The sequence below is a fragment of the Oncorhynchus kisutch genome, linkage group LG21, assembly GCF_002021735.2.
Source record: "Oncorhynchus kisutch isolate 150728-3 linkage group LG21, Okis_V2, whole genome shotgun sequence".
NCBI lineage: Eukaryota > Metazoa > Chordata > Actinopteri > Salmoniformes > Salmonidae > Oncorhynchus > Oncorhynchus kisutch.
This window is the reverse complement of record NC_034194.2, coordinates 30,219,887-30,239,708: the sequence shown is the minus strand read 5'-3', so window position 1 is coordinate 30,239,708 and position 19,822 is coordinate 30,219,887. Positions and strand designations below refer to the sequence as shown.

General features: G+C 44.5%; 2 protein-coding genes across 3 annotated transcripts; one reads left to right on the top strand and one right to left on the bottom strand.

The window, feature by feature from the left end:
* Window positions 1-447: 447 nt before the first annotated feature.
* On the top strand, window positions 448-5,892 carry LOC109878076 (N-alpha-acetyltransferase 30). The gene is made up of 4 exons (XM_020470296.2): window positions 448-1,680; window positions 3,424-3,547; window positions 3,722-3,777; window positions 4,112-5,892. Exons 1-4 carry the CDS (start codon window positions 823-825, stop codon window positions 4,247-4,249), a joined length of 1,176 nt encoding a protein of 391 aa, XP_020325885.1. The 5' UTR covers window positions 448-822; the 3' UTR covers window positions 4,250-5,892.
* Window positions 5,893-9,431: 3,539 nt separating this feature from the next.
* LOC109878074 (armadillo-like helical domain-containing protein 4) lies at window positions 9,432-19,436 on the bottom strand. 2 transcript variants are annotated; one of them, XM_020470293.2, is made up of 8 exons: window positions 19,182-19,436; window positions 14,482-15,689; window positions 12,510-12,872; window positions 12,169-12,324; window positions 11,892-12,044; window positions 11,692-11,723; window positions 11,259-11,411; window positions 9,432-10,985 (listed from the first exon to the last, which is right to left on the bottom strand). In XM_020470293.2, the coding sequence occupies exons 2-8, from the start codon at window positions 15,584-15,586 to the stop codon at window positions 10,911-10,913; spliced, it is 2,037 nt and encodes a 678-aa protein (XP_020325882.1). In that variant the 5' UTR covers window positions 15,587-15,689; window positions 19,182-19,436; the 3' UTR covers window positions 9,432-10,910. The 2 variants fall into 2 exon arrangements, with proteins under 2 accessions (XP_020325882.1, XP_031656041.1); XM_031800181.1 differs by lacking the exon at window positions 19,182-19,436 and adding an exon at window positions 17,946-18,068.
* Window positions 19,437-19,822: the final 386 nt, after the last annotated feature.

The following is a 19,822-nucleotide window of genomic DNA, read 5'->3' as shown; positions in this document are numbered from 1 at the left end:
TGTGCATAACAGTAGCACCCTCTGCTGGCAAGAGAGTATTGGATCCGGAGATGGCCTGTGTAATTTATGAATTTGACTTAAAGGTGTGAAAGGGAATGCATTTGTAAAACGTCGAAATTATAGATGTTTTATTTGGTCACTATTTACTTTGTTAATAGCCAGCCCATTCATGATTTTGATAGATTTACAGAGGTTTGAATGGTCTATTTATGCCTAAAACTGCGGTCTCTAGATACACCAAATAATGCACCGTCGATTAACTCAAATTCATTTGTGAGCTTCGCTGATTGCTCGAGGAGGGAGAGACAAAAAAAGTTGTGCAAACCGCGCATAGATTATGCTTCTCATCACTGTCGTAAAGCGGCACCCGCTTTTAGGGTAGTCACTACTTATCACAGCCACAAAATCATAATTTTGTCTAAACCCCGCCTATTTCTACAATTTAGCTTCTTAAAACATGATTTGAAACCTTAACCATACTGCTAACCGTATTCCTAACCCTAACCTTAAATGAATACCAAAAATAATTTTTTTGTTTTCATTCATTTTTACGTTAAATCCAATTCTGACTTTGTGGCTGTAGTAAGTAATGACAACCATCTTTCGGCTGCAATGGCGTTTGCTGCGACAGCACTTTTCGGCAGCGGGGAAACGGAGGAGAAAGCAACGACAGGCGTTGAAAGTAAAGACGAAATTGTTTCGGAAACCCTCGGATTTATACAATTATCGCCTAAGTGAAGTGAGCTTTGTTTATAAACCCGTTGACGAAACTATATTTCGAGTTTTTTTTCCTAACGTGCATTGCCCCCTTGATGAGGTGGGATGGCTGCAGTGCCGACTGGGCCTAGCAGCGCATTGCCAGCATCCCCGGCTGAAATTTCTCCCTTCCCCGGGGAAGGGGAGCAGCCCGGCTGCGGTTGGGAGGGCTCTGTAACACGACAGGAGCAGCGGGTCAGCGAGGACAAACGGCCAAGTAAGAAAAAACAGAAAAACATGCTATCGCATGCTAACCCGGCTGCGCTACACCTCAAAACGCAGGCCCTACAGGAACAGCAGCTGAACGGGTTGGTCAGTCCGTCTGAAGACGGTGAGATCTACAACCACACAACGGAAAACCGATCCGACAATCCGAGACCGTCCATGGAGCTCTGTGACAGCAGCAGTTTTGGAGACGACCCGAGTGACAAAAATAATAGCGACCATTGCTGGCAACATGAGGACCACAGTCCGTGTTCGAAAGGCAGCCGCCACCCTCACTTGAACAACAATGGCATGAACGGTATGTTGACTATCACAAGAACTGAGGCTTTCCAAAGCCACACTGTAACCGGACACAGCCCCGGTGGTAACGTTAGGAAAAGGGAATGTGACCCCACAGAAGCCCATCGACCACCGAGCCAGCAGCCCCCAGACTGCGAAGGCCTTGGCGAGCACCGGGCTGGAGTAGAAAGTGAACCCGACGTCATACACCAGCCGCCGGTGTCAGAATTAGCGAGGCTGGATCTGAACTGTTCGCCTGACCGAGAAGCGGAAGAGAGCCAGGGGATTCATTATGTCCGCTACGAGTCCGAGTTACAGATGCCAGGAATCATGAGGTTGATCACCAAGGACTTGTCTGAGCCGTATTCCATTTATACCTATAGGTACTTCATCCACAACTGGCCTCAGCTCTGCTTTCTGGTGAGTATGACATAGCACTATCTAGTAAAACACCTTCTTGACTTGGTTTTGGTTGGTGAACATTAGCAAAATAAAAAGAGGCCAGTCGCTTCTGGGGCAACAACGCGAATTTGTTGGGAGTGTTGGGGGTGTTGCTGCTGACCCTAAGAGGCCAGTAGTGTCTCTTACCACCGTTTTGATTTAGGCCTAGATACTGTTACAGTGTCTGCTTCAATTGTGTTTTTTTCCCCATCTTTCTGTATAGCAGACCTGTTCATTTGATGTTCCTAAAGTTCTAGGTAAAGGGTAGGCTTCTCTTTAGGTAGATCCAGACAATAACACACCCTTATTCCTCCCTGTTGTCTTGTCTGACAGTGAAACTAGTTTTTAAGTTGGGCTAAAAGGGTTGGTTAGTCTTGGTGTGACTGCTAGTGTAGACTTGTTCACTATGTCTATATTTAATCATCTGGAGGTGTCACACAGATACAGTTGAACATGAAGTGGCATGTACATGCGCTTGCACACAACACACACACACACAAATAAACCCCCTTTGACAGCCTAACCCTAGCTTAGTGTTGTAACCTCTGAGGCTTGCTGACTGTGAAACACTTGCAAGTGTCAAGTTTTTTACATTTCTAGTCTTAATAATTAATTTGGTACTTTGAGGTGAACTAGGCTAATACGAAACAATTTGTGTCCTCAAATTCAATGAGGTCCATTTTTATTTTTTTATTTCACCTTTATTTAACCAGGTAGGCTAGTTGAGAACAAGTTCTCATTTGCAACTGCGACCTGGCCAAGATAAAGCAAAGCAATGTGAACAGACAACACAGAGTTACACATGGAGTAAACAATTAACAAGTCAATAACACAGTAGAAAAAAAGAGTCTATATACATTGTGTGCAAAAGGCATGAGGAGGTAGGCGAATAATTACAATTTTGCAGATTAACACTGGAGTGATAAATGATCAGATGGTCATGTACAGGTAGAGATATTGGTGTGCAAAAGAGCAGAAAAGTAAATAAATATAAACAGTATGGGGATGAGGTAGGTAAAATTGGGTGGGCTATTTACCGATAGCCTATGTACAGCTGCAGCGATCGGTTAGCTGCTCAGATAGCAGATGTTTGAAGTTGGTGAGGGAGATAAAAGTCTCCAACTTCAGTGATTTTTGCAATTCGTTCAAGTCACAGGCAGCAGAGAACTGGAACGAAAGGCGGCCAAATGAGGTGTTGGCTTTAGGGATGATCAGTGAGATACACCTGCTGGAGCGCGTGCTACGGGTGGGTGTTGCCATCGTGACCAGTGAACTGAGATAAGGCAGAGATTTACCTAGCATGGACTTGTAGATGACCTGGAGCCAGTGGGTCTGGCGACGAATATGTAGCGAGGGCCAGCCGACTAGAGCATGCAGGTCGCAGTGGTGGGTGGTATAAGGTGCTTTAGACAAAACGGATGGCACTGTGATAAACTGCATCCAGTTTGCTGAGTAGAGTGTTGGAAGCTATTTTGTAGATGATATCGCCGAAGTCGAGGATCGGTAGGATAGTCAGTTTTACTAGGGTAAGTTTGGCGGCGTGAGTGAATGTGCTATGTGCAGTGTAATCAAACTAGACGTCAGGGTAGATGTGTTCTTGATGCTCATTGGCTAGAAGCATTGGGTTTTGTTTACTCCTTGGTTATGTCTGGTCTTAAGAAGGCTTCAAAAGCTTTAGGTTGGTCACAGCACTAACATGACTCACTGTTTATTCATTTCCAGGCCATGGTGGAGCAGGAGTGTGTGGGGGCCATTGTCTGTAAGCTGGACATGCACAAGAAGATGTTTCGTCGTGGCTACATCGCCATGCTGGCTGTAGACTCAAAACACCGGAGGAAAAGCATTGGTGAGAACCAGCATGCTCTCTCATTTTCTCATGACGACCAATCACGTTTTGTTAATAGCCCTTTTTGCAACAACAAAAAAAATTGATCTCAAAGTACTTCCATTTTCTTTACCTCCACAAACTTCTATGCGTACCATCCCGCTGAATTGATTTTCTGTTGCCTGTATGTTGCAGGTACTAACCTGGTGAAGAAGGCCATCTATGCCATGGTGGAGGGGGATTGTGATGAGGTAAGCGGACTGGTACTGTCTGTCTGATGGTGACGTCCGAAGGCCCTGTTGTCCCTCTGGGGCCTTCACTCAGCTAGTGGCCCTGACTGTACTTGGCCTGAGGTATTAACCACATATTATATATCCACACTAGGTGGACTCTAGTATAGAAAAATAAGTGCTCTAGTGAATAACATGGGGATATAATATAACAATATGAACTTATGACAAACCCCCACAAAATGATACAAAGACTACTTGAATTGCTTCAGCTCTGACAAGCAGTATCTCTCCCCGTCCTCCCTCTCTCCTTCCCTCCCTCTCTCCTTTCTCTCTCTCTCTCGCTCACTCCTAGGTGGTTCTGGAGACTGAGATCACTAACAAGTCAGCTCTAAAGTTGTATGAGAACCTTGGTTTTGTCCGAGACAAGCGGCTCTTCAGATATTACCTGAACGGTGTGGACGCACTGAGGCTCAAACTGTGGCTCCGCTAGAGAGAGGAGAAGGAGCATGACAGGTGCTGCCCTCTTACTGAAGCAGCTCCAGTCTCACTCTCAACCCTGCCCTGGTCCCTTGTCTCACACGTGTGTGTGTGTGTGTGTGTATATATATATATGGGGGTGTTGTGTGTGTGTACACACACACACACCCACCCATATATATACAGTTACACACACACACACCCACACACAGTCATACACCCATATGCACACACACATCGTCATACACCCACAAGCATAGATTCACCTACATTTGCATATACATAGACACACGCACATGCACACTACTCATACACAGTACACACACAGTACATACAACCCTCCCTTTTTTGATCCTTGACATCTTGGAAAACAGCTCAAGGCTAAACTGGACAGACAGACAGACAGAAATCCCACAATGTTTTAATGAAGAGGCCCTTGCCCTGTTAGCTGTAGGATCCTGTGAGAGGGGGAAGGAAGAGGAGTGTGTGATGTGGTCTGGTGACCTTTAACCTCAGAACATTGCCCCCCCCCTTCCAACGGAGCAGTATCTAAGGCATGATGTCGAGGGTGAACCCACAAACCCCCGGAGGGCGATGCATCACGCAAAATCACCCACTGGAACACAGGAAAACAGAAGAAGAATAATAACACAGGGTGAAAATAAGGAAGAAGGTGGGAAAACGACAGATTCGAAGGAAATATTTGTGGAGTTTATTTTTTGTGTATATTTTTTAATCTCATGATTCAACAGGGGGTTGAAAAAGCTATTGTGTGTGTGTGTTCGTGAGAGTGTGTGTTTTCCCTAGGAGTTTGGAAAATGAAGTGTTTAGGTTATTGTGTACATGTGTAAGGGATGTGAAGTAATGTAGTGGATGGGTGTGTGCGCACGCATGCTTGGTGGGAATCATGAGTTGTGTGTTAGTGTGCTTTTCTCCCCCTGTCTGTGTTTTCATTAACCCTACGTTGTGAGACGAACACGCCAGCTGCTTGCTGCTCAGTTTTCACCCCGTGCCCCAGACCAAGAGCTGGAGCCTGTAAAGATATGCATGCATTTATTTTAACAAGAGTGGTGGTATGAGTGATGAGTGTGTGTTGATTAACACTCGGAACATTGCCCAGTTCCAAACAGACCCATAGTCCTAACTCCTAGGCGCTTGTGTAGATCTGAAAGGTTTGGATAGGTGTAAGCAATATGGTGCAAATTCTTCCTGCCTGTCAGAGGAAAAGGTGGAGCTATTTCCATTTTAGTAATACCTATTCAATCATTTCAGATACACTTGGTAAGTGCTTAGAGGGGTAAGAATGAGGGGCCTATTTGAGATTGGGGACTTGTGTTGGCCCTTTTTGCAGATCAAAGCTAATTTTCCCAAAATGCACTGCCAGCCACTGGAACATTGCTCAAAAATCTCCTGAGAAAGATAAATAATTATTGACAAAGGAGAAGTTTGTTTGGGCTCGGAAACTATTTCCCTATTGCAGGTTGTTCATTCAAATTCCTCCTAACTTGGAGACTATTTTTTCCAAGCACCCCTCTGTCTTTCAATCATCACAGTTGTCTATGAATTAACAACATGCAGAGCACTGGAGTCCTGTTTCAGTATGGCAAAGTGTCAGGCTGGAGTAATAGTGTTATTAAATATGTTGGATTCCTGTTGGCTTCGCTCTGTGTGTGTGTTTGAGTCAGTGTGTTGATCTTTGGTTGACCTCTGGTAAAGGAGGGCAAAGGTATTGTTTGCAGTTGACTTATTTCCTGTTTGCTCTCTGAGTTTATTTAGATTGTGTATTATACACTCGTACACTCACTCCCCTTAGTGGCCAAGCCTAGAGTGCACTTTCCAGGGGCCCTACTCTGATGCAGCACACACTCCAGTAACATTTGAGAGCTCCTCTGTCTGGGAAAGACAGACACACCAGGCAGTTCCTATCAACTCCAATCATGGCAAAGAAAATATGTGTTTGTGGCTGCTTTTTGTCCAAAAAAAAATGAATTTTCTTTTTCAGAGTAAATGAACAAAGGTCGGCTGTGTGTGTTTTGACTGATGGTGTAAAATCGGTTATTTCAGACTAGATAACCCTGAAGTATAGTAAAGACACAGGGACACCAGGAGCTAGGTATAGAAGGTGGTGGTGGTAATAGTGGTGGTTGTAGTAGTAATGGTGGTGTTGGTGGTAGTAGTAGTAATAATGGTGGTTGAGGTGGTGATGGTAGTAGTAATGGTGGGTGGTAGTCGTAATAATGGTGGTTGAAGTGGTGGTGGTAGTAGTACTAGTGGGTGGTAGTAGTGATGGTGGTGGTAGTAGTAGTGGTAATGGTGGTGGTGGTAGTAGTAGTAATGGTGGTGGTAGTAGTAGTAATGGTGGTGGTAGTAATGGCGGCGGTGGTGGTAGTAGTAGTAATGGTGGTGGTAGTAGTAGTAATGGTGGCGGTGGTGGTGGTAGTAGTAGTAGTGATGGTGGTGGTGCTAGTAGTAATGGTGGTGGTAGTAGTAGTTATGGCGGTGGTGGTAGCACTGCTGGGTTGGTAGTGGTGGTGGTGGTAGTAGTACTAGTGGGTGGTAGTAGTGATGGTGGTGGTAGTAGTAGTGGTAATGGTGGTGGTAGTAATGGTGGTGGTGGTAGTAGTAGTAATGGTGGTGGTAGTAGTAGTAATGGTGGTGGTAGTAGTAGTAATGGTGGTGGTAGTAGTAGTAATGGTGGTGGTAGTAATGGCGGCGGTGGTGGTAGTAGTAGTAATGGTGGTGGTAGTAGTAGTAATGGTGGCGGTGGTGGTAGTAGTAGTAGTGATGGTAGTAATGGTGGTGGTGCTAGTAGTAATGGTGGTGGTAGTAGTAGTTATGGCGGTGGTGGTAGCACTGCTGGGTTGGTAGTGGTGGTGGTGGTAGTAGTAATAGTAGTGGTGGTGGTGGTGGTAGTAGTAATAGTAGTGGTGGTAGTAGTAGTAGTAGTAGTAGTAGTAATGGCGGTGGTGGTAGTAGTAATGGCGGTGGTGGTGGTAGTAGTAGTAATAGTGGTGGTGGTGGTGGTAGTAGTAATAGTGGTGGTAGTAGTAATAATGTTGGTGGTGGTAGTAGTAATAATGGTGGTGGTAGTAGTAATAATGGTGGTGGTGGTGGTGGTGGTAGTAGTAATAATGATGGTGGTGGTAGTAGTAATAATGGTGGTGGTGGTGGTAGTAGTAGTAGTAGTTACTAAAGATCTGCTCCTTGTCTAGCAGAGACACTAATGTACTGTACTGCTGAGCTGTGATGAAGTCCCATAGGCTGAGAGAGCAGCTATAAGAGGTGAACAGTAGCATACACAACACATTATGGGCCAGGTTTACTCAGTGTCTGCATCTCTGTAAAGTTTTAGCAGCTGTTATTTCAGAGTTTGCCGCTTTAATAAAACAGATGCAAACAGTTAGGAGCTGTTACTCAACGTCTCTTCAATTCAACCGGCTAACATTGCAGAATAGGAAGTGAGAAGGGATGTCGACAGATACTTTACACACAGGCTGCTGTGTGGGTGGTTATAGTATGTGTGTGAGTGCGTTTGAAAACACCGATCAAATGACCTTTAGTTTTTTTTATTGACGATTTGTATAGAGTGTTTGCGCTCTATTCATTTGACATCTGAGGGCATCTTTTTTTGTGTATTGTGTTTTTGGAGGGATTGATTAGTTAGGTTTTTTGTTTCTTTTCTCTGCTAATTTATTTTCACCCATCCAGACTATTAGGACTAGAATAAGAATGAAGGATTGGACAGCAACGATGTCATCAGAGATCCGGAAGCACAGATGGGAGCTAGGCTAGCTGTTCCAAAGCCATACTGCTTTGAACTGTTCCAATGGCATTCTGTTCCATTCACTGGGAAGACTTCCATTTGGCTCCCTGTGCAGATACACTTCCTGTTGAATCTTGACTCTTTCTGACATCACTCTGATCCTGCTTCAGTCTAGAGGTGTGAGGGGGCTCCTGTCCCATTTCAAATTAAATTGGTCTTTGTTTTGGTCCAACCCGCTTTCCTCATTCTCATAGAACGTCTCTATTTCTCCCCTAGTTTTTAAAAGTGTGAACCCCTGGCAGTGCCAGTAGGGACCATGGACATTATTGCCTGCCATGTTAGGCTAGACAGCTCCGTTTGACCATCTACACCAGAGGTCTGTTCATGAGGGTGTCCTGTTAGATATAAATCTTTCTAGCTGCATTGTTCTTAACTTTGCACCTCATTGAATGCACCCCAGTTGAAGGGCTTCCTCGTCAGTCTGTTTGTGGCCAAAGTCTGGTGTGATTTCAAACGACATTGACATCTATTTAATGTATATCTATGGCTCTGGTCTGTTTTGACAAAGGAGTGAGCTAAAGAAGAAACAGACTGGCATCCAGGTTAGCTGATACCTTCCCATCCCTTGTGGCTTCAAAGTAAGTCAATGAATGGTCTTCACTACAGAGAAATCAAAGGTTGTCTTGCCATTTCAGAGTTTAGGATCTAAGAACATGACAAGGCTACTTAAACTGGTCTTGGAGGGCCACCCTCCCACTGGTTGCCTAGCTACCATTCACCCCAGTGACCAACCACTCTTCTCCCATCTCCTTGTACGAGAGGAAGAGTTGTCAAGCTTTTTATTAGATATTCCAGTTGGTTTCTTGCTCTGGCTAGAATTTTCTATTTTGGTACACCGATCTAAGATCAGTTTACCCTGTCCAAATCCTAACCTTCACCATTACGGATGGGGGATGCAAACTAACCTTAGCTCAGTGGGCATCTACTCTCTTCTTACCACTCCACTTGGGGACCCCACACACTGCCCCCCCCCAGGACCAGCTAAAGGGGTCTCTATTTTTTGTAGTGACTAGCCCTGGACCCCTGTGATCTGTAAGGGAAGAGAGAACGGTATTTTTGCATGTCAGAGTTTTGTTCCCCTGCCCCTCTTCCTCTGTCTCTGATTTCAATCTGTCCAACGATATCTTTTATTTAATGTGGGAATAGTACACAGAAATAAATTATTCGTTTTTTTTTAATGCTGTAAAGTGGATTGGTTGACTCTTGGTTGTCTGATGGTTATCTTGGTTCCAAAGCAAGCAAATGGCACATCTGAAAGAGTGCAGTATTTTACATTGTATCATGTGATTCATTCATGATTAGGCATTTTGTCTTCCGACTGTGTTTAGCAATAGAAACAAAAATAGTGACCCCTTCCCACAAACAGAGATCCTTCTGGGTAAGAGAGAGCTTTATTGGTAACACTGCACATTTGGTATCTATAGAAAGAAAGCCCGAAATGTGGCCATCATTTTACAGAAGAACCCGTACATTACATTATTATTGCATATTCACAGGCAATGTATCTCAAGCAACCTACCAGGGGATGGTCACGCAACATGTGACATTTCAAACTTGAATGACTACAGTACAATGCAAGATTACTCAATTACATTGAATTAGACTTTTCAAAACACCTTTAATATTTAGTGCTAAAATGCAGACACTAGATGCATCAACCACAGAAATGAATAAATATATACATTTGGCTCACAACGGCATCAACCAGGGGGAATGGGAACCTTTGTCAACATTAAGTCCGTACACTAGCAGCAAGCGTCCTGTTTCTCCTTAGAGTTTTGGCTTTCACTTCAGTTCTTTCAGGTCCCAGTGCAAAATAAGAAAAGTGGATTGTTAGGCAATTAGGAGAAACAACAGTACAGAAGAGAGAGGTTGAGTGAAAATACAAGTAGTCTCCCTTTAAAAAATCCCTCAGCATGGCTATGGGATGTAATGATTCTGAATGACTTGGACTTTCTGTAGAGTAGGCTATTCAATAGTAAATTATATGGAGATGATTAAATAAGTATTAGCCTGGTATATACATTCATAAAAGAGGTTGCCTGCCACGCACTGGGGGAAAAACATTGTCAGGAGGAGCAACAATAGAATGATCAGTTTCCTGTAACTACACATAGAGAGAGCTGGTTTCCTGCTGAATGCTTTTAAAGGAGGATGATGTTCATTTGGCCTTAAACAGTCGACAAGGCTGAATCAAGCAATGGCTGTCTATGAAAGTATCTACAGTGCATTAATGCACACTGGTGTTGACAGCTTACGTTTTCTCAGTGTCTGTGATGTGTTATGAACTCAATAGTGTGTGACAATCTTACTCCAGTAACCGTGAGTGCATCTCTATAGCCTGTAGGGGCTTCATTTCTGAAGTGGCTTCCTAAATGTAGGAAAGGAGACAAGAAGAGGAAGCCACTTCAGACTATTGAAATGCACTCCTCGCCAGCTACATAAACAGAGATCCTATTAAATGGATTCTGCTCTAGCCTTTTTATTACATAGAAAGTAATTGAAAAAGAGGCTTCAGCACACGGTCATTCTTGTATGCTCTACACACTGTTGGTTTAAAGGATATCAAACACATTGTGGATCATACAAGAATGTCAATAGCCTGGAGTTTATTTTTCAAATATTGTATTGTTTTCCCTCTATGCACCTGTAACTACATAGGTGTTAAAATGTTCAACCCTGTTTTACATGTCAAATACCTGTCTTGTTGGTTAGACAGTCAAATACTCTCTGATGAATTATAGCCAATCGGCCCACAGTGATTGGAGATGTGGTACTCATGGAGATATGATGACCACGACAACACGCGGGCCGAGTCTCATCAGTTACAGGCACAGCGCTGTGGGCAGGATCAGAACTCGTCCTCAGAGCTGTCAGCCAATAGCATGGCTTGGTCCTGGCCGTTGCTGCTTGGCTCCCTGGGTTGCTGGAGACGACGGCAAATACCAAAAGTCAGGACATTCATTACATGGAGTTAAAGGTTGTATAAAGCTCAATAAGTCCAAAGTCTCTTCCATCACCTTTCATCTGCACTGATGTGAAAGAAACTGTCCAATGTCTTTAAATCAGAACAGATGGTGTGGAGATGAGGAAGCCACTTTAAACTACTGGTTAATGGCAAATTCTTAGTTAATGGCAATTTCTACCACAAGCTGATATATGCATATAGTGTAGCGCTAGTGAGCATATTCTTATTAACCTCAGTGTGCCTGGTCTTCCTCCTGCGCTGGTGTTTGAAGCTGTTCCTCCTCTTACGGTGGATCATCCTGATGCTGTAGAGGGCCCCAACGATGAGCAGGGCCCCCATGATGCCAATGCCCACCGGGGCCAACATCCCAGACACATACCCTGCCTGTAGGGAGAGGGAACATGGGTGAGGGACAGAGGTGAACGATAGGGGTGTGTGAGGGACGAGTAGGGAGAAGAAACTAGCCACACACAGGAAATACAGACCACTCGTAGACCAGAGTGTCTTAGAGACAACTCTTCCAGTTGATGTTTTTTGACTAATTTAAGGGTAATAGGGGTCAACATTATCTCTGCTACATACCCAAACAGCCTAAAGGACCACACTTTCTAAAAGTATAATGAGGATAGTATGGTTATGTCATGACCATTAATGGCGATCTTACCTTTTCTCTGATCAGTTCCACCCAGCTACGCACTGAAAAAAAGGGAGGAATAGTGGCTTTGAAGCACATTGAACCCACACTCGATTGTCACCCACTATTTCAATTACACTTCTTTCCTAATTGAAAATATCTCATATTTGATGGCCACAAAGAGCCAAAGTTTTATGTGCGCATGCATTCGTGTGTGTGTCTCCTCTCACTCAGGCCCTGATTGCGCTGCACCCAGACAGGAGGCGGGGGGATGAGGCTGTAGGGAGGTCGAGTGGGGGCTGGGATAGGGGTCTCCTTCTGTTCCTCTTCGCTGTCCTCTGACTCCTCTGTGTTCTCATCCTCCTCATCCACCTCTGGCTCCTCTATAGGAAGAAAAGAAGGAAAACAGCTGATTCAACTTCCTTTCAATTTGAATTGTGAACTTTTATCTTTACATTGTGTAAACAATGTGTGTGCATTATGTGTGTGTGTTAGTGTGACTCCTACCTTCAGACTCCAGTTCCTCCAGACCTGATTTGACCACAGGCAGATTGGTTGTCTTGGTGACCGTTGTCATGGTGATCTGCTGGGAGGCGATGCTTGTAGGGTTGGGTTCGGAGGTGGGCGAGGTTTCCTCTGGGTTCTGTATGGTCTCACTACCACCTAAATATAACCATCACGGCTGGATCATTATAGTGGATATAGTGAAGTATAACATCAACATCTAGTCCTTAGATACTACTGTAGAAACGTCTAGATCTAAACGGATGAGTGTTAGCAACATGGTGAAAAGATGAAGAGGACGAATGGAATAATGAAGAGGAAGATTAATAAGAAAGAAGTCTCACCTGGCTGTTCTGTCTCTGAAGGGGGAGGGTCTATGGGTGGACCAGAAGGACAGATAGGCTCAGAGATCTCAGCCCCGGATGTCTGCCATGGCGACGTCCAATCTGGTAGCACCAGTGGTGGGATACGGGATGGCCCCGTGTCACCTGTGCCCACCTGGTCAAACTCCACCTCTGACAGTAGCATCCCCGTGGTAGACATGGAGCCAGACAGCTGTGAGTTGCCGGGCGCGAGAACGGCTGTCGCTACCCCCGCCCCTTCAGGTGTGACATCATCAAAGGGCTCGAAGATGAGAGGGAGGTCCTCCGATGACATTGTGCCCTCTGTGGACGCGTCCTGCAAGGGAGGGGCACTGGCATCCACGGCTGTTAGTAAAATACACACACACCGACAGATGTTGGTTCAGGACTCACTGATGGTCCATAGACAATTCGTATAGGCTCAGTGACTGCTAGATATCAGCCTGTGACTAGAAACATGATGGTATGTACTGGTGAAGAGAGAGGAGTTTTAGATCCACAGCTCTGCTTCCAGTTCTCAACTACATTCTAACTGCTCTGCTCACACACAAAAAAAGGTATAAATCCAATATAACATAACCATGGAAGGGATCCACCACCATTCTCTAATTCTCTCCTTCTCTCTTTCTTTCTCTCTCTCGGAGGACCTGAGCCCTAGGACCATGCCCCAGGACTACCTGACATGATGACTCCTTGCTGTCCCCAGTCCACCTGGCCATGCTGCTGCTCCAGTTTCAACTTCCACCTGACTGTGCTGCTGCTCCAGTTTCAACTGTTCTGCCTTATTATTATTTGACCATGCTGGTCATTTATGAACATTTGAACATATTGGCCATGTTCTGTTATAATCTCCACCCGGCACAGCCAGAAGAGGACTGGCCACCCCTCATAGCCTGGTTCCTCTTGAGGTTTCTTCCTAGGTTTTGGCGTTTCTAGGGAGTTTTTCCTAGCCACCGTGCTTCTACACCTGCATTGCTTGCTGTTTGGGGTTTTAGGCTGGGTTTCTGTACAGCACTTTGAGATATCAGCTGATGTAAGAAGGGCTTTATAAATACATTTGATTTGATTTGATGATTTTTTTTTTTTTTTGCCATGTTGAAAAGGGTGTTCCAAAAAGAAAATCCTTCCTTCTACATACTACTCATCAAGGTAGCCTGGTTTCCCTTTTAGGGAAGCTTCATGTCCCCAAAGAGAAGCTGGAACACACACACACACAAATATACGCACATACGTATATGTACATACACGCACACGTCCCTGATGGATGCTAACAGGCTGCCTGTAGCGCTATCAGACAGGAACACATATTGGCTCAGACAGACTCCTCTATTCTACTGCATCACACAGTAATAAACTGCCTGGCTGGCCCTGCCAGTGCCTAGGTCTTTACTGTTCCTCTCTGATGGAGGGAGGGAGATGGAGATAAAGGGTGAGTGAATTCCCCAGACTTGTATAACAGTCCCTGTCAATGCTGTCTCCTGGCAGTCATGTGAGGTTTATTTCCACCGTCAGAAATAGAAAGTAATTAGACTGCTTCCCTGGAACCCTGCCTGCTAAGGTTCAAAGTGAAGCGTGGAAAACCAAGCATTCACCCCCCCCCACCATCCCCCCCGATCATCAAAGGAGATCTCTGCAGCTAGACATGTCACTTTCATTTCCCTTCCCTTTTTAATGAAACCTATTGAAACCCAGCGAAAGGCAAAAAGGCAACCCGTGTAATGGAATTCTGTGGTGTGACACAACAACAGCTAGAGCAGCACCTTACCTTGTTGTGAGGCAGAGCAAGTGTGTTGGTGTGTGCATGTGCAAAAACTCAACATAGAATGTGGCCCTCAAGTGCGTCTGTAGAGTAGACTCACTCCAGGTGGCTGAGATCCCAGTGGCTGAGATCCCAGTGGCTGTCTCTAACATATCCAGTATGTACTCATTGGACCATAGCATACTGCATACTCACCCCCATTTTGCTGTAGTGGTTCAGTCCAGAGGCTGTCAGGGTCATCCTGTCTGGAGGATCCTGTCAGGGCGGGTCCAAGGTCGGGCAGGAGGGGGTCTGGGAGAGCAAACGCTGTCTCTCCATCTGGGGGGTGTGGAGATGCAGGGCCAGCGCCCTCCAGACCACTAGGGGGCAGCGATGAAGCGTCTCTGCTGGATCTCCATACTGACAGAGGGATCGAGGTCAATGGGGAGTTTGTAAGGATACTATGGGGAGATGAGGAGCTCGGTCTGGTCGTCTCTGTCTCCTGCCCCAGAAGAGGAGCTCCGAGGTCGGGCAAGCTCTCTCTGAGTTCCCCTTCCTTTCCTCCTTGGAGATCTGGCCTCTCTTCCAGGATGAGGTCTCTTCTATCCCCAGCAAGGTGCGTCCCTGTCTGGCTATCTGGTTCTGGGGCTCTGGCTGCTGTGGAAGCACTATGTAGAGCAGCTCTGGGTGTTTTCATGGCCACTGTCATCCCTTGCCTCTCTCCTAGGGAAGCTATCATGGCACCAGTGGTGACAGTAGGCACATCCTCCATAGGATCCTCTTCGAGCCCAACTTTCATGTCTTTGTCTGTGTAGAGTTCTGGAGCTTCTACAGGCAGTCTGTGAGTCTCCTTCCCCTCAGAGAAGCTCTCAGATGCAACCCCTGTCTCTGCCTCCCTCCCGTGGCTCTTCGCCCCTCCCGATCCAGATATACCCTCATGACTGTCCACGTTTCGTGCCTGTGTCACCGGCTCTATCCCCCCTGGTTTGCGTCCCATCACATCAGGGCCAGTGCCTCCCCCTGCTCCAACATTCTCTGATAGGTCAGTCCAGCTGCCAGTCATGTGTTCTGCCATCCCATAGGACAGTCTGCTGGGATCAGAGGGCCCAGATTGGACACTTGTTGATGTCACACTGACAGGTGTTGCTGGTGTTACACAGGGCTCTCCCTCCATTGGCTCCCCAGCTTGTCCATCACAGCCACTGTCCTGTGAGACGGGTGCGTAGTCGTGGAAGGGCGGGACTGGGGTGCTGTAGACGCAGAGACAGACCCCTACCAATAGGAGGTGATGGAGAGTTGCAGGGAAGAGCATCTTTCCCATCTCTCACCACAAAGTAAACATGGAGACGTAGAGAAGGGTCGCAGTGGCTAGAATGGGGTGGTCAGATGACGGGGGCAGGTATGGAGATGGTATGGCGATTCAGCTGAGGAAAGAATTTCACCACTTATTTATTGCTGAACTCTAACCTAAGATAACTGAGGATTATATTAGCTTTTGTGTAAGCCTTTCCTTTGATGTTGCAGTCTGGCAGTTATGTGGACTTTTGAGCCCTCTCTCCGGTTGTTGTACTTCTACTCCATTCCTCTCCACACACACACACACACCAGTGTTAATTTTGTGACTATTTTATACAGTATTACATTTAGTCTAGTCATTTTGACTAACATATAATTAAGTCTTAATCACATTTTGTCATTTGAATAATGACTTAGTTATTGTCAAAATGACAACAACAGTGGGCCATTTTAGTCAACTAAATGCCCTTTCATTGTAGTCACATCACATTTGTTTTGCGTCATTAACCCTGCAGGAGTATTCAACTCTTACCCTACAAGGTCCAAAGCCTGCCGGATAATTAATTGCGCCCACCTAGTGTCCCAGGTCTAAATCATTCCCTGATTAGATGGGAATAATGAAAAAAGTTGAGTTTGAGGGATAAAGTAGCAAAATGTGCACAAAAATACATAGCCTTGTACTACAACATATTTTTTTTGAATAACATCCTATTCTCTTCCCAACAGCAGAAAAATGACAAACATACAGTATATAAGAATATATAAGAATTATCTGTCCATGTAAATTCTCAAGCACACAGAGAGAGAGGGACATAGAGAGAGAGAAAGTATTGGCAATTATTGGTTGCACATCCGTCACTCGGTCGTGTCATTGCCATTGTCATCCACGTTTCACTGACACCGCAGCCACATTGGTGTCCAACAGTAGAACGGGGGCTAATGACTTTAAATGGGAGCTAATTACTGTTTCGCCCAGTGATGTGGTCGAGTCACTAATTTTTGAGTCCGAATCGAGTCCCAAGTCCCCTGTGCGCGAGTCCAAGTCCGAGTCACCAATGGTCGGATCACGAGTCCCTATAGCTAAAGTCCGAGTTCCTATGTGTACAGTAGTCCTGATCCAAGTGCTCAAGTCTGAGTCACTTGGTCCACATTAACGCAAAATACATTTTGGTTAGTTCTACAAAACATATTTCTATCTGAACGTTCCAAAACGTTAAGTCCTGCCTAGGTTGTTAGCTATAGCTAGCTAATGAGGTAAAATGACTGAACAAGATGTAGCCTAAACAAATGGTTAATGGTCCGGTCCGCAAGTAGCCTAGTTTTAGAATTGGCCTGCAATATGCTTTATGAATGTAAAATGCGGCCCACCAATACACGATAGAAAGAAAAAAACGTAGCGCCTGGCAATGAAATGCAGTGGAGAAAGTGAGAGGGTTGAACGAGATTACAAATTGAAAGACAGCCTTCTTTTCTATACTCAATGGAGAGAAAAACATAGCTACACTGTTGTTTTACTATTAAACTCAATGCTGCTATTGATTTTAATTTCGTAAGGCAGCTTATGTTTCTTAACCAGGCAAAGGGTAGCTAACGAGAAGGCTGGTGGGTGACTGGTTAGCTATGTGGAAGCAAGAGGGTAATTTGTGCGATGTGTATAAATGAAGGCGGAGCCTGTCTGTCTGTCTGCCCACACTCATTGCTTGCTCCCCCGCAGCTCACCAGCTGATGTGGGCTGTGTGTGCTGGGTATGGTGCATCCTTCCCACTGCTGAACAGAACTGCGTGTGCATCTGTGCTGCTAATATTAAATATGTTATCACTGAAAAGCTCTCAATTTCTCCAAAAACTCTTGTCCAGTCCACTTAGTAGTCAGGTCACAGAGATAATTTTGTCTCGTCTCGTTTTAGTCTACTGAAATTAAAAATAATTTATGTTTAGTTATAGTATTTTCTGGGTCTATTTAGTCAGTTATAGTCTCGGCAATTGCCACTGAAAAACAAGTGTTTGACAAATATTTGTGTCACTATTTCTGTTGACGAAATTAACACTGACACACACACACACACAGTCAGTACATCCTGACACAGCAGACCCTTGCATTGTACTTTTAAAATAACTATAAATAGCAGGTTATCTCCAGAATGACTCAGTCCTGTTCAGTTGGACTTTGCAGGTTAATATTTTTAGATAGATAATAACACGTTTCAGTTAGTGCACTTTCATATAAAATGTACCATACAAATAGATAATACCATTATAATAACCGAAAGAACACATTCAAATATCAAGTGAGGAAGCACAAATACTTTGGTAATCTGCAAGGGGCATTATTCTTGGCAAATGGAGTTGACTTGTAAACAGAGAATTCTGTTCCCATTGGGTTACCTGAAAGACACCCTGCTTCCCTCAGGTTCCCTGTGTTGCTGCAGTGTGTCAGTAGCCTGGTCTCATAGACTAGACGTAACAAAGTAAATGTAAATCCAGTTCAGTCAAATTACTATGATATGTTACGTTTGGTATGGTTACATAAGACAAAAAGTTACTTAAGGCAAAAACTAAAGAAAGGTGGTTGGTCGGAGTGGGCGTGGGCTTATAATCCAAAAGTCTAGCAACAAAAAGGTTGTGTGTCAAATCTCATCACTACCAACTTCAGCATTTTAGACAATTAGCAAATTTTCAATTAGCACAACTTACTACTTTTTAGCTACTTTGCAACTACTTAGCATGTTAGCTAACCTTTCCCCTAACTTTAACCATTTTATCTAACCCATCCCCTAACCGTAACCTTAACCTAACTCCTAACCCTAAGTTTAACACTAAGCCTTAACCCCAACCCCTAGTTTAGCTAATGTTAGCCACCTAGCATATTCCTAACATATCATACGACTTGTAATTTGTAACATATACTAAATGGATTACAGCCATCCAAAAATGAATACATACCATACAAAACATAACATATCATACTAAATGGAGTGTCTGGTTTAGGTACACAATAATACAAAAGGCTCTGAGAGCATGTTGGTGTCAGACGTCAGACAGGCGTTTCACAGACATCAACGTCAAAACCTGACACACACACACACATTTTACATTTTAGTAGCATGTGTGCTTATCCAGAGCGACTTCCAGTTAGTGCATTGTACACACAAACATACACACACGCACCTTCTTACTCTAACAAACACTACCGACCCCAGCTGACCATCGCTAATCAATGTACACATGAGCCAAGAGAGCCGCCTGCTGCTTGACACCCACAATACCAGTTATGAACCAATTATGAGGATTAAAATAGACCTCCATCCGGTAAACAAACATCATCATCCAGACCCACACCACGCCACGCCGCTGTGGCGCAGGCATAAACCGCTTTAGTGTACAGATTCAATGCCAAGAGATCGAAGTAGCCTAGTCTTCTAGTGCATTCAAATCCGTGTATTCATATGTGCGTGTGTGACTATGCCACAGGCTACAGTAGAGACGGCGCTTCTCATCTTAGAAGCCTATCATGAATCATATTGTTCTATCAATATATCATGTTTTACATTTTAAACAAATGGGTTATGTTAGATGAAAAGGAATTTTAAAAAGATGCACTGAATAATGCATTGTCCTTACCTGCCGGAGTCGTAGACGGGAATGATGTTCACCTCATTGCACAGGGCGGTATATATTTCTCCCCAGCCTTTCCTTTAAATAACGGGTGTATATTACAACTGTACCAATATCATATCAATAAGCTGCCAATAGCGATCCGGAAGCAAGCTTAAGGAATAGCCTAGTCTTTATTAATGTGCTGATCACACAATGTAGGCTACGCTTCGGAGTGCGTGTGCATGCGCGCGCCTCAACTGGCAGAGTGCCTAGATCTGCTCTGTGATTGAGCGCGTGTAGAGATATGATTTATGAAGAACATTCAGTAATATTTTATGTCCAATGCGTTGCATAACAGGCCATTGTTTTAGTGTGGGGAAATGTTTTCAAATTCTATTTGAACCTCAGATTTTGTTTTTCCCGAGGCGGTGCTGAATGGACAGCTCCAAACGCCGAATTTCTCTCCTTTCATCCTTTCATGTCTACTCTTCAACGATCTATAAGAACATGAAATTGATTGCATAAAATATTGCCCAAACAATTTCATGTTCTTTATAGATCGTTCAAATTGTCAGTCCATATCTGGTGTGTAAAAATGACTTCTATAAATGTTTGGATATGACTAGTATAGACCGTGATGTATTTTTATTTTGCGTTTGATTTAT